Below are 14136 nucleotides of genomic sequence, written 5' to 3' on the forward strand. Positions count from 1 at the left end.
GCAGCATCGACCCTACCCTACTGCTAAACCCATCCGATGTCTGGCGATGTCTGCTGTGCCTGCCCCTGCTGCCTCACACCATGGCGCGGGGCAGGGCCTGCCGCTGTGGCACCGCCACCAGCTGCCCTCTAGTCAGGAGCTGGGGATAAAAATCCCAATTCTTGCCCAGTTGGGGGCGGGAAGGGGGGGACACTGAGCTTCCCAGAGCCCCGCCGGGCTGGCAAAGCGGCGCGGCGGGAAGGGCTGCCCGGGGGCAGGGAGGCCGCCGGGAGGCCTCCCGGTGCGGCCTGCTCTACGTTGCCTTCCCTCAGGCCGCAGCCGGCTGCGAGGGCAGCGAAACAAGCGAGGAGAGGGCCGCGACCCGCCATCCGCCGGGAGAGCCCGGCCCGGCCCGGGCCGTCCCGGCCCGCCGGGGCGGCCGCGCCTCTCCACACACCGCGCCCCCGCCCCGCTCAGCCCCGCCGCCGCTCTGCGCATGCGCGGATCCGACTCACCCCCCGCTCGGGCCCGTTTCCAGCCGCTCTGCTTCCAGCGCGTTGGGAGAAGTGCGCGGCAGCATCGGAAGTGACGCCATCACCCTGGCCTGGCAACCGTTACCAGGGTAACCGGGAGGCGCGCGCGGGAGGGCCGGGGCGGCCCGCGCGGGAGGCGAGGGACGAGGCCGCCCCGCCGCCTCAGGGCGCTGCCGCTGGCGGTGGGGGCCCGGCTGCCTCCTCCCGCAGTCGCTGTGAGGGGCCGGACCTTCCTTCGTAGACCGCGGGGCGCCCCCCGGGGCTGAGGGGGCGGCCGGGCTGGGCCCCGCCGAGCCCGGTGCCAGCTCACCGGCTCTGGGCTGCCGTGGGCCTCGCTGAGGCGGTGCCTTCACCCGCCCTCCCGGCAGCCCCCAGCTCCCTCTCCCCGCCTAGGCCTCGTGGCATCTTTTCTGTCTTTTCTGCAGAGGTTTTTTTCCAGGACACGATTATGAGTGATCAAATCCAGTTCATTGTTGAGAAGCTCAATCAGGAGCCCTTCAGGAAGAACTACAATTTAATCACGTTTGACTCCTTAGAGTCAATGCAGCTGTTGCAGCTGCTCAATGATGTTCTGGGGGAGATTGACCCAAAGGTAAGGAAGGCAATCAGAGGTGCTCAGACCTGTGTAATTGCGAACGTCTTAAATGGGCTTGACATAGAAATTTGCTTTTATTTAGGTCTGGCTCTGTATAATCTTGTGGTATGTTTGGTTTACCAAAATAGCTTGTATCAATCTTCCTGGAAAGAAATGTGCCTAGCAAGAATCCTTTCTGTCTATACATCTATGTGTTTTTGGCAAACCAGCAAATGTTTCTTGGGCCAGGGATACTGGATCCCTGTCCCCCAGAGACTGATGACTGTATATTTTTCTTTGGGAATCAGGACACAGATCTTAACTTGCTTCATACTGACAACCGCTGTGATCTTAAGTCAAAAGTCAGGCTGTGTTTTGCAGACATACACAGGGCAGGAACTGATCAAGAACCAAACCTCATGACTTAGCAGTTGCAATAGATATTGAATCCCTCTCCTTTGAGGCTACCAAAACTGTGTGTAAGATCAGAAGGGATCATTCATACATCTGGGGTGCAGCTATGTTGTCTTGGTCTGCTGGGATATCTGACTTCCTTGGTGGAAGTAATCAGTTTGTCTGCATACGTGAGGTCCCATGAGCAGAGAAAATGTATACCTAGAATAAATTTACCTGAATACAGATGTCGGAGAAAAATCCCTTAGAAGAGAATTGAAGTTTGGTGATAAAAAGGATGTTCTGTATGGAGCATCTCTCTCAATTGACATTGTGTGATAAATGGATAAAGTAAATTCTTTTAGTGTTCCTAGTTAACTAACATGACTTGGACAAACAGTGGATAATTAATTTTTTTTAAAACTATTTAGCATGCTGTTGACATTAGAGAGGAGCTGCCAGAACAAACAGCTAAAAGAATGTTGAGTCTTCTTGGTATCCTTAAATACAAACCTCCAGGAAGTGTATCAGACTTGTAAGTATCTTTTGGTCTGCGAATCACGGTAAAACATCTTTCACAGCTTATACAGTAACGACCTTTAATTCAGTAGTTGTGTGTATGTTTGACCTCGACTATCCCAATGGGTATGTGTAACGCCTTGAAGACGGCTCCTCCCTTGTCCCTATAGAGTATGGTATAGGGGATGCCGGCAGAAGGCTCCTGCAGGTGTAGGCAGCCCCTCGGGCCCTGCCGCAGCAGCTGCTATTGCGGAGCCAGCCAGGAGAGGGTGCCGCATGACTGGCAGGGTCAGTCTCTTCCCCATCCCTTTCAGACCAGCCGCCCGAGGCTGGATTGCACCCTCCTGCGCCAGATTCTAACCCGGGAAACCCACGCTCTTCCCACATTGCCTTTATTCCCCAAGAATATCGCAGAAAAGGAAGAGTCGTTGTTGCTGGCTTTAGCCTTTTGATGTGTTACAGGGTTTTTATCTGTCTCAAGGTAGCAGAATCGGCATCATAAATAGCAAACTGGTATCATGAGTGTTTTCTCTTTTAACAGCATTAAGAAAATCATTAGGCAAGTGGAGAGGGAATGTCAAAATATTGCAAATTGTTTGTTCCAAGCCAGTGTTCTTTAGTTTGAGATTTATTGGTATTTTCTTTTTGTGGTTTTTGTATAGGAGTGCATTTCGCCAAGGGTTAGTTACTGGAAGCAAACCTGTAATTCATCCTGTCTTACATTGGCTTCTTCAGAGGACCAATGAACTCAAGAAAAGAGCTTACCTGGCACGTTTCTTAGTGAAATTGGAAGTGCCAGCGGAGTTCCTACAGGATGATACTGTGGCTGACATCAACAAACAGGTATCATTTTTCACGAATGCCAACACTTTACATTAATTAATTAAAGTGCCAATAGGAGGAGGGATATATGAATTGGGGAGTTACTGTTTGAGATACGTGTTCAAGTGAGTTATGTTAAGAGCTTGTTGGAATCAAGGGTGAGCAAAGATTCTTTGAATAAGAAATATATGTCTTGACCACCTTTCTTCTAATAACCCTGAAATTGTATATTAATAGGTAGCATTGAATTAAAAGGTTTTAAGCCCGTTAAGTACTGGGTACTAGTGTTCAGAGCTGTGCTGGCCAGGACAGATTGTTATTTCTTAATTTTTAAACACCTTTTTTTTCCCTATGAACTACAACATGGATATTTTTAACTTTATAAATTACCACTTCAAACTAGTCCAGAAAATGTTATGACCAAAAGCCAATGTCTCCTAATTGTCAATTGATTATATAGTATTTAGTGTCTAATGTTTGTGTTAGCCTTATCCCACTTCTGCTTCAACCATTTATTTCTTTGTGAATAAGAAAAAAAAGTCTTTTTCCCAGGTTGACATTCCTACTCATTATCTTCCCACTTCTTTTGTGAGCATTAAATGTTGATTTTAGATAGTCAGAGTGGGTGGGTTTGAAATGTAAAGCTTAAAGTGAACCAAAGTTATGTTTTTAGATCTGTATTATCTGAGGTACATATTTACCTAATTTTTATCCGGTTTTCTGTGCCTTTTGTTATGTATAGTGACTTGCAAAATCAGTGTTTTTCAATGTTTGTAACAGGTAACTCGATTTATTAACTGTGCACCAGCAAAGCCGTATAGTCTGACTGAAGCTTGACTAAGCCTTTTATTTTTTTGTTACCACTAACAATATTGGATTTATAACTTGGAATAACTAAGCAGAAGTAGCAAAGAGAGAAAGAAATGCGGATTGTATGTTTTTTCAGTATGTCACAGTCTTAATATGTATAAATATCCAACTCCAGTATTTCCATTACGTAAGATGTGTTCCTTTTTGGGATTACAGTAGTATAACGGTCTTATTAAACTAATGCCCTGCTGATTAATTCAAAACAGAAGCTGGGATAATATAGTGCTTTAATATGATTTAACATTACCATGCAAGTATTTAGACACTAATGTATTAAAGAATTTAGCCTAAAGTATTCAGATAGACAGGCTTACAGTAGTGTATTTTAAGAGGAACATTTCAAACGTGAGAGTTTGGAAGTCTTAGAACATGGTCAAGTTTTATGGGTGTATAGAATCAAGCTCAAATGTACTTTTGTAAATTACTTAAACAAGGTACTCATAGTACTTGCCACCTTCCCAACTGTATTGTGATTTGCACATCAGATTAGCTGCAGGATATAATTCAAAAAGTTAGCAACTTCAGGCATAAATCTAGTTGTCCAGTCTTCAGTGAGTTGCCCTCGGGTGCCAGGAATCTTTCTTTCTGCTATAGGAACCTGGGTGTTCTTTGGTCATTTGAGTGTGTTGCTTATTTTGGTGCACATGAGGTAGCTGCAGCTTTTATTCGGTGAAAGTGAGAAACCTTCCCTTCGTTATGATCTGGCAAACTGTGCTATACCCTTGTTTGAATCTTACCATTAGTCTTGAAATTTTGTGTCCCAGTAAGGAAAAGACTTACTAAGCTCCCCTTTTGAAAGAGGTAGAGAATCCACACAAAGGAAAGCTGTTGGACATCACAATCGTGAATGCAGTTGCTCAGAGACTACCTGATATCTCATTATTTGCTAAAGTATTTCTATAATGCGTAAGTGATATAATGCAGGCCAGTTGCATTTTTACTCCTACTTTTTTGTAACTCATTCTTCATTGTCCAGCGTGTGCATGCCTTACCATATCTTTATTTGCCATTTAATCAAGCTCTTTCTCTACTATTTTATCTTCTTCTCAGTAGCCATTTTATTGCTTTTTTTTTAAATTCATTCCAGCTTGTCAGTGTGTGCCTGATATTGAAATAACCAGAAATGAACAGAGCATTCTAGATGCGGGTTCCCCAGGGTTATATAGAATGGAATTGCTGCTTCACTGCTCAGGGATGTGATGCCTTTGTTTGAACTGGCCTTTGCCGTTGCCATTTTGTGTTCAACATTCATATCAATTGCTCATTCCAGGAAGTAAAAAATGACTTGATATTCTCTTTTTAGATTTTTCCATCTTATTGAATGGCTGTTTCTGTGGAGATTATCTTTCCTTATATCTCAGCTTGCATTTCTCCAAGTTGAATCTAAATTTATTTCCTATCCATATTTCTAAACTCTTTCTGTCCCCTGTTATTTCTCTACCCACACAGACTTTCACACTGCCTCTCAGTTTAAGATTACTGGTGGGCAATGTACTGGTGTGGAAGTAGCACACTGTCTACGTCTTTCTAACTACAGAACTACATATATCCATCTCCATATTATACTGAGGGCATGATTATGCAATGTGTCAAAACTATTTCTCATATAAGTCAGGTGTGCTCTTGGACCTTGCTTTGCTGGATTGAAGCTCAGTACCTTATAAATTCAAGCCCCATTGCTTCAATCAAGCATGTTGTTAGGTGAAGCTCTTCCGTTTTGGCTGATAAATTTACGTATGTGATATACACAGATTTGTAGTAAGAATGATTTGTGAATATAGCATTGTCCCTTTCAGATAACATCTTCCTGTTTTGAAAATACACTATGTATTACAAGGGAGGAGGTGAAAATACTGAAGAAATTGTGAAACTTCCGAGTGTACCTTCAAATGGAAGATAATTCACTGTGATTTTTTAATTTTGCTTTATAAGTTGACAAGCTTTTGTGATGAAAAAATGCCTTTAATTCTTGTTCTCACCATATTTCTATTTCTATATTTACTGTCTTAGTAGTAAAGCAAGATGTTGATCTGAAAATCCTTAGACAGAGCTCATTCTGCATGTTTTTTATTTCATTTTATAGTATGAAGAACTGATGGAAGCATTCAAAAACCTACATAAGGAGTGCGAGCAGCTCAAAACATCTGGTTTATCTACTGCAGAAATAAGAAGGGTAAAAAACCTGACAAAATTGCACAACTTTTGTTTAGATTTTTTTTGAATGGCTGTTCTATTCTTGTTGGTTTTGTGGATTTATTGCAGTCTATAAGTTGTAGAGGTCAGAGTTGGTAGGCACTGCAGCTGCCTTTTTGAAACTGTTCTCTGTTGGCAAACAGATTAGAAAGTCCTCACTTAGAACTGAGCTTTCTGAAGCAGATTGGGAAACAAGGCTGCCAAGACTCTGTTCAGCATGATTTTCAAATATTACAATTCCCTTTCCTGTGAACGCAAACTGGTAGAAAGCCTTTTGCTTTACTGATGTAGGGTAATAATTTCAGAGGGTCTTGAATGACTTAAGAGCTTAAGTCAACAAAAATGATTATCCTGTGCGGCTAAGATGTTAAGTAAAGATATTTGCCCTGTTTCCAGCAAAATATTTAAGCACGAGTGCAGCTTTCCAGTAAGACATATGGACAAGTTAAGCAAATGTTGAGATAAGGTCTAAATTTGGAGAATTTATTTCCCTTTCTCTCATAACGATCAATCTCTGGAATCCTGCTGTTGTAAGATAGGATTAAAGGAGAATAATAATCGGATACATGTTTTAGCACTAGAAAGTGTTTCTTTTAACACTATTTTAATACAAAAAGTGGCAGCAAACATCACTCGTATGCAACTTCATGCAAAATTGTCTGCCAGGAAGTGGGTAATGGTGGTAACATTAAGAACCTATGTTAGACTGCATCAGATGTTGAATTCATGCTGATTTTTGCTTGGTTGTTTCTGTTTATTTGTTTTTATTTTAGAGAAATCCACCTGCTTTTATTTTAAATGTTCACACTAATACTCAAGGATGAAGGAATGTTAGCATAAAGAGAGTGGGAACTGTGGGGGAAGCAAGAGAGAAAAGAGAGATTGGAATCCTGGATGTTCTGACCATAGATCAATAAAACTAGAACTGCTTCAGTGTATTCAGAGAATAATTCCGATTTTCATATTAATTTGAACAGAATTTAGTCCAATCCATATTATATTGTAAATAAATTAACATTTCTTTATCCATTTTTTCTACTTTTTAGGACATCAGTGCAATGGAAGAGGAGAAAGATCAACTCATCAAAAGAGTAGAGCGTCTTAAGAAGAGGGTAATAAGAGAAGTAATGCTGTTACATTTCAGTGTCATAATCCTTGGCTTGCAACTCTGATTTTGGAATGCAAACAAGGATTAAGATAAACATGCTGTATGTCTAGGAGGGAATCGAATAACTAATTGACCCACGGGGAATCTCCCTAGGCGTTAGTCCAGAACTTTTAAGAATCTTGAGTCCAGTACTTTGCTGTCATTTCTGAGTAGTAACATGTATGGAAAGGAAGTGCTAAGTGGGCTTGTGAGACATATGATCTCTTTAATGTATTTCTCAACTATCTGACAGTAACATGCACTATTTAACCACTTGCTGTAGGTGGAGACAGTACAAAATCATCAACGTATGCTTGAAATAGCAAGACAGCTTCGCTTAGAAAAAGAGAGAGAAGAATCTTTGGCTCAACAGAAACAAGAACAAAAAAATCAGGTACTGACATAAAAGCATACCTATTAAAATAAATAGTTGTTGTTTGTTTGGGAATCATGCATTTTAAAATGTACATCGGGAACAACAGTACAGAATTTCTCGCAACATCAGAAAATAAATTCCATTTAAAATAGAAATATTTATGTACATTTTGAGGGAAGAGGCTTGACCCTGCAAGTTTTAAACACCTCATTCAAGGTACTTGGCTGCCTCAGCTGCCGCTGACATCATCATTTAGCAGTCCTAGGAAATGTTCCATGACTTACTGTTGTAGCACCCAAAGAGAATTCTTTATATTTATGGTAGTGAGCAAATGTTTCCTTAGTTTGATTTATATCTCTGGCTTCTGCACTAAGATTTCAGGGGCTGAGTAACCCAGCAAGTACCTCAGCTTTTCACTGGGTGGGGGGAGTATGTATTCAGGAGCAACCTTGGGATTTTGGTCCCCAAGTTTGACAAAGATGGTGTCCTAGGAAGCACTGGAAGCAGCTGACATCTGAATATAAGGGTGGGTTTTATTCCTGAGCTATGTTGTCAAAACAAGATACTTTAATAAAATCCAGTGCCATATTGTTGTATCACCTCACCAAATTCTGTAACGTGAACTGCAACACCGTATTAAAAGGGGGAAAAAAACCCAGATTTCTAGTATTGCAGTCTATATCTGGATGTGGAATCAACGTGAATCAGTAGGCTTTCAAGCTCTTGGGTCTTTCCTTGAACCTGAGTGAGATCACAAGTAAAATGAATGTGATGTCCAGCTAATTCCAGTTCTTAGTACACATCTCTCTAAATCACAAAAATGCTAATTAACTGGGTGTTGTTTGGCAACAAGCTTTCCAGTGTGCTCTCAAGTTGGACAGTGGATTGCTGTGACAACTCAGCTGCATTGAAGAACTGCAGTGTAAGGATAGTTATCTGCTGCAGTCTTGATCCTTGCTGTCTTTTTTTTGTTGTTCTGATGTTCAAGCCACTCATATTTTTGGTTGAAAATTGTTTAATGAATTTCTGCCATGGAGAAAATATCACTTGGGAGAACAAGAATACTTTCCTTAATTAACACTAGAGAATATCAAGTAAACCTGGGCCAACTGTTGAAAATTTGTTCTGGCACGTTCCCTTGTGAAACAGATAATCACCAGATGCTTACAGCTACCATTTTTTATATTTGGGATTCTTTTTGATATTCTTTTGTTTTAGTTGTTTGAAATGCATTTCAAAGGAATGAGCTTGTATGTGTCCAATTCTCTCTCAAAAGTTGTTCCATGCAGAGCAGAGACTGCAAAGAGCACAGCTCCAGCTGAAGGAGATGCATCATGCAGTAGTGGATTCAAAACCTGAAAGTAAGTAGTAATCTGTAAAGGCTGGGGGTTTGCACTTCTCTGTTAGAAATGAAATCAAAACTGGATGGCTGTCAGTAACATGGAAGTGCCAAAAAACATTAAGAGAAATCTTAAGATTTTAAGAAATCTCTTAAGAGAAAACTTAAGAGAATCTACAGAAAGAAATAACTTGTGTTCTAAAGGCACACGCTGGAGATTGTAAGCCTGAATGTGCCTTGCCACAAAAAGCCAGGGAGGCAATCATAAGGGAAGATGATATCAGTCATATTTTTGAGGTCCACTTTTTTAAAATCTTAAGACAGTTAAATACTGAATACTAACCATAATACTCTGCAAGAAAAAAACAGTTGGAACTACAAGGGGTTGGAAAAAGCAAAAACCTCTTAGAAAAGACAAACTTCTGATTTAGCAAGGTTTTATGTCTTTTGTGTTTGTAATTGGGCATTGGTGAAATACTGCTTCTTAAAAATTTTCTCAATGAATGTACAAATACATTGAATAGTATGTTTTATTCAGCGTAGACTTGTTTTTCTAGTTACTGTCTATAGAATATTTGTTTGAAAAGCTTTAAGGCCTGTTTCTTACTGTAGTGCAATTTTGTGTTGTAGTTTTGTATGGTACCAAAAATAAAGCTACTTCCTAATTAAGCTTTTTTTATAAATCATGGATTATATATATACACACACACTTATATATGTTTATAAGTATATATACTAGGTATATCTATATATTAAAGCTTATATATTTATATATGAATATATTTGTTTACATATGAAAATACTTTGTTCTCATCATATGACTGTAGCTGATGGAGTTGTATGTTGCTGTATTACAGTAGTAATAGCAAGATTGCTTCTCCTCGTTTTCAGTGATATCTCAGTCTGCAAATAACCTCAGCAAAATAAATTATACTGCTTGTGGAGTAAGTTAGTACTTCATGATCATTTATAAAAATAGCAGGTGGGAAGGAATTGCAGTTACTAGATAAATGCATAACTAACTGTCTCCAAAGGCTACAATTTGACAACCTCTAGGTTTCTGATGATTTAATCACTTTGAAGGAAATGTAACAAGGATTAACCTGGCAGTTTGACAACAAAACTGGGAGTCAGTTTAGGGTTCAGTGTTTCAGATGTATGTGATCTTTGGCAAATCGCTTAACTCCTTCCAGTTTGTCTCTTGCACTTGGTTATTAGTAACACATCACAGGATTGATAGAGGTTTTATGTGCTGTTCATACAGGCATTGGGGTTATTTATAGGGAAATACTTTACTGTATGTAAAGTAGTGTGAAGCTATAAGACTCAGAATGGTCCTTTTCACAGGGCTTTTCCAGTTGCGTTCTAAGTTGCTGTGGTAAAAAAAATGCCATAGAATGATTTTTATTATATGTATAAATTACTTCCACGATGATAGAATCTGACTATTTATTGATTTAAACTTTGTAAAGTAAGTCATTGTCCTACTCTTTCAAGTTCACTTAATATTCCAGTTGCATCACAGAACTGCTTTGGCAGCTGTTCTCAGTTAGAGAATTTTTGTCAGTCACCACCACGTTGTGTTGTTATTACTTTACTTAATTTTTTTGTGATGCTCATCAGCCACTGAACCACAAATGGAACTAAAAGAGCATCTGAACTATCTTCTTTACTCGAAAGGACCTGCAGTGGATTTTATAACTGTTCCATTTTTGCAGTAGCTATCAGAGAGTTTATACAGCGAAGCTGTGTCAACATTTCTATTTCAGTTCCTGGGTTTTTTTAAGGCCAATGGAAATTTGATGGGTTCAGTTCATAGAAGCAAAGGTAACACAACAAAAAGCCAGTAAATATGTCATTTAATCATTGAGATGAAAATAAAGTTAACATATTTAATTTCCTTATCTTGAGTCCTGCTTGCAGGATTAAAAAAAAAAGCGTTTAGATGTTCTGAAGAAAAACTTGGAGTCATTACTTAAGAAAACTTGTGTTGAAATTTTGCCCAAACAAAGACTTCAGGACTCAGCTTTGTAATTGCTTTCCCCCGTAGTAGTTAGAAAGACACTGCCTGTAGTAGCAATTACAGAATGCCAACTGTGTTTTTTAAATAATTGAAGTTAGGTGACCACAGTGCACTGAATAGGTTTCAATTTATTTTAAAAGCTTTGTTGGTCTACAGTTAGCACAATTTATTTTATTTTAAAAATTCCGTTTGGCTGCAGTTTGGTACCTCAGCTGCCTACTCGTATCAGTATGGCTTGTATGCTGACAATTCAACGGCTGGTTGGTAGGTGTGGATTTTTACTGGAAGTTAGATACTTTCCTTTAAAATAATTTTCTTCCGTTTTTAACACTTCAGGTATTTTTACTTCCAAAGCAAGATAAAATTATAAAAGTTGGTGTTAATGAGTAGAAGCTTTTTTGTTTGTCTTAGGGATGCTGCTTTGATTGCTTCATCTTGTAATTAATTTAGAATGAAGTACTTTAAAGAAATGTAAAGGAACTCATTAAGGAATGCAACTAGCATGTATTCATGAGTATCATTAACATGCAATTAGCATCAGTCTGCTTTAACTGTGCCAGGAAAATACAGCTTATGGTTAGTAGGTTTTTAACTCTTAGAAATAAAATATTTAGAAGACTTTGTGTTGTATCATGAAAAACGGTTGATTGTTATGAGATGTTTTGTAGACTACAATTGATCGTACTGGTTTCCAGAGTACATTCCTTACCCATTTATTAACTTCAGTACTACTCAGTACGTTGTTTAACTACAGAGAGGCAGTTGCTGCTGGTAGCACTAAGTAACATGAATTTGCAGTTTCTGGTTTGTTGTGGTTGTTGTTGTTGTTCCGGATAGGAATAGTATTTATATTAATGCTGACCACTAGTTTGGATAACCTAGTTCATGCTTTCTCAGCAAGATTGTCATCTTTTTGCTTTGAATATCTCTGCTGGCACAAACACAAATTGTTAACGCCAAGAAGCGAACTGAAATTCTTGATCTCTGTCCATTTTACAGAACTTTATTGTTCACTTTATTGGCAGAAATACGAAGAAGTGGATGACTAACTTGAAAATATTGATTAAAAGAATGTGTTAAGATGATTGTTGTTGATAAACAGCGAAATGTGTAGTTTATATACTTCATTAAGTTAATATGTGGTAGTAGATTTAGAGCACTAAGAACATCAAAGATGCCAGTCAAAGAGGAATTGCTTTGTACGGATGTCTATTTTATGTCATTCTAAACACTTGATGAAAAATAGAAATTTAGGATGCTATTATTTAAATATTCCACTTGAATGAAAACATTAACATTTTTCTTTTCCACAGAACTATCTTTCCCTAAAATTCCAAGTTTAAATTATCTCCACCACACTGCAGACCACATTACAATTCAAGTTATAGATGTATTTGGTAAAGGAGAATGGCTTAGGTGGAACTTTATTTCCATCTTTACGTGATTTTATTTATTATAACGTCACTATCAATAGATGCAAGGTCAGGGGTAAAGCACTTTTAAGGTAATTTGATATCTTTAAGAATGCAAGTCTGATTGGCAAGATTAATAGCATTGCTATGGTTGACTTTTTTAAGACCATTGACTCTTAACTTGCACCCCATTTTGAAGAACAAACAAGGCAGCAAAAATTCAACATGACCTATGTTAAAAAGATTGAAAGGAGTTTATGGAAAGTGTTAGAAAGGGAATCATCACCGAGTGGATGTGTTTCTAATCGGGACATGCAGAAATCAGTGTTTGGCTCTTTTTTGTTCAGTATTTACACCAGATACCTGAAAGAAAATAACAGATGATCACTGGTGAAATTGTCAGGTGAAAAAAAAATGGGGAAATGACTGAATAATGAGGAGAGCAGACTGTTGATTTGACGTGACCTTAATCAGTTAGGAAGCCAACATGCCAACAGTATGTACTTTAAGGAATAGCCAAATGCCACAGTATTCCTCTAGGAGCAATGTATATGCAATGTAGTTATAGCATGTAGGACTCTTTCCTAAGAAATGACTCTGAAACGGACTTGTAAGTCATGATGTAAAAATGGTAAAACTGGAGCTCCCAGTGTCAAAGATTTGATGCTATCCATGCATTTATTTATGGAAGAAAGTGGAATAGGAGAGTTACATTACCTCTCTTTTTAGCTCTGATATGTCCATCACTGCAACACTGTGTCCATTGACCAGAATTCAAGAAGAATGTTGAAAGGTCAGAGAGATTTCAGAGAACATCAATAATAATTATAAACACGTAAAGCATAGCTTAAAATGGCAAATTCAGGAAACTTTTTAGTTTTTCAGGGAGATATCTAAAGGATGATTTGATCATAATCTGTCAGTGTTTGCATGTCCCAGGACTCTGTTTAATACAGGGAAATTTTAAGTGAGATCTTGGAAACTGTGGATGGAATAATTTCAGTACTCTGATGATTGCAGAAAGGGAAGTGAAGGCTTTGATGTAAGTGAATGCCACGTGGAAGTCTGTTCTAGACCTGCCTTTGTCGTGGCCTTCCTATGTGATATTATACGAAGTGTTGGCAGATAAGTCTATAAAATGAGTGCTCCTCTTTCTTTTCTTTTATTGTTTTTTTCCCTTTTTAAAAAAATCAGTTATTGTTGCAAATGCTTTTGGTAGCCTGTGGAGAGAAGTAGGAATCTGAGCACAAGGTGAACCAAGTTTTAGATCCATTAGCAGAATTCTGGAGGGAAACTTGCTTCTTTCCTACATGACTGAGCAAGCATTAAGAAACTGTTTCTCCCATCCCTCTCTTTGTAATAATAATAATAAAAAAATTTGAATGGAAAACATGAGGAGTTGCTGTTAATAGCTCTCCACATGTAAATACGTGGTTGGCAGAGCCTTGCTAAAATAACCTTAGGGCACAGAGCCAGACTTTCTGTGCAGCTTACGTATGTAGATTTTGTAACCGTAAGTCAATGTTAAAACATTAAAAACAGAATTTATATGTGTAATGGAAAGATTTAAAGTATGCTTGCTTTTCTTTCCTCTAGCCTGGGAATTTGAAAAAAGAATGTTTTTCACTGAAAAAAAAATAAAACAAGAGCTGCCCGACGTTTTGTTTTTTAAGATTCTGTTAAGAGCAAAAATAGTTCTTAGGTAGTTACTTCTCCATATGTTGAATTGTACAGGAGGAAAAATATATCCAAAGTATTTAGGAAAGAAACTACATTAGTCATGAGGGATGTTGACATCATCATGTCTTTCCCCATTGAGGTGTCAAGTTTTAACTTGCTCCATTGCTTCTTGCACCGTCAAGAGTAAGCATGATGCAGAACCAGTCAGTGGTTAAAAGAAGGTGGTAATAGCTCTCAGGTTATCTGAGAAATAAATCTAGATAGTGATCAAGGTTA

General features: G+C 38.9%; 1 protein-coding gene across 2 annotated transcripts in view; it reads left to right on the top strand.

Annotated features, from left to right (window-relative positions):
* The first annotated feature begins 629 nt into the window (after window positions 1–629).
* Window positions 630–14136, top strand: part of IFT81 (intraflagellar transport 81) — a 42959-nt gene continuing 29452 nt past the window's right edge. Inside the window, exons 1-7 of one of the 2 annotated variants that reach the window (XM_075167739.1) lie at window positions 630–1104; window positions 1911–2014; window positions 2661–2841; window positions 5774–5863; window positions 6930–6995; window positions 7314–7424; window positions 8683–8767. In XM_075167739.1, coding sequence (XP_075023840.1) covers window positions 961–1104; window positions 1911–2014; window positions 2661–2841; window positions 5774–5863; window positions 6930–6995; window positions 7314–7424; window positions 8683–8767 — 781 coding nt within the window. In that variant the 5' untranslated portion in view covers window positions 630–960. The remainder of the gene's footprint in view (window positions 1105–1910; window positions 2015–2660; window positions 2842–5773; window positions 5864–6929; window positions 6996–7313; window positions 7425–8682; window positions 8768–14136) is intronic. The other variant, XM_075167740.1, reaches the window with a different exon arrangement.

The sequence above is a fragment of the Calonectris borealis genome, chromosome 18 (genome assembly GCF_964195595.1).
Source record: "Calonectris borealis chromosome 18, bCalBor7.hap1.2, whole genome shotgun sequence".
Lineage (NCBI taxonomy): Eukaryota > Metazoa > Chordata > Aves > Procellariiformes > Procellariidae > Calonectris > Calonectris borealis.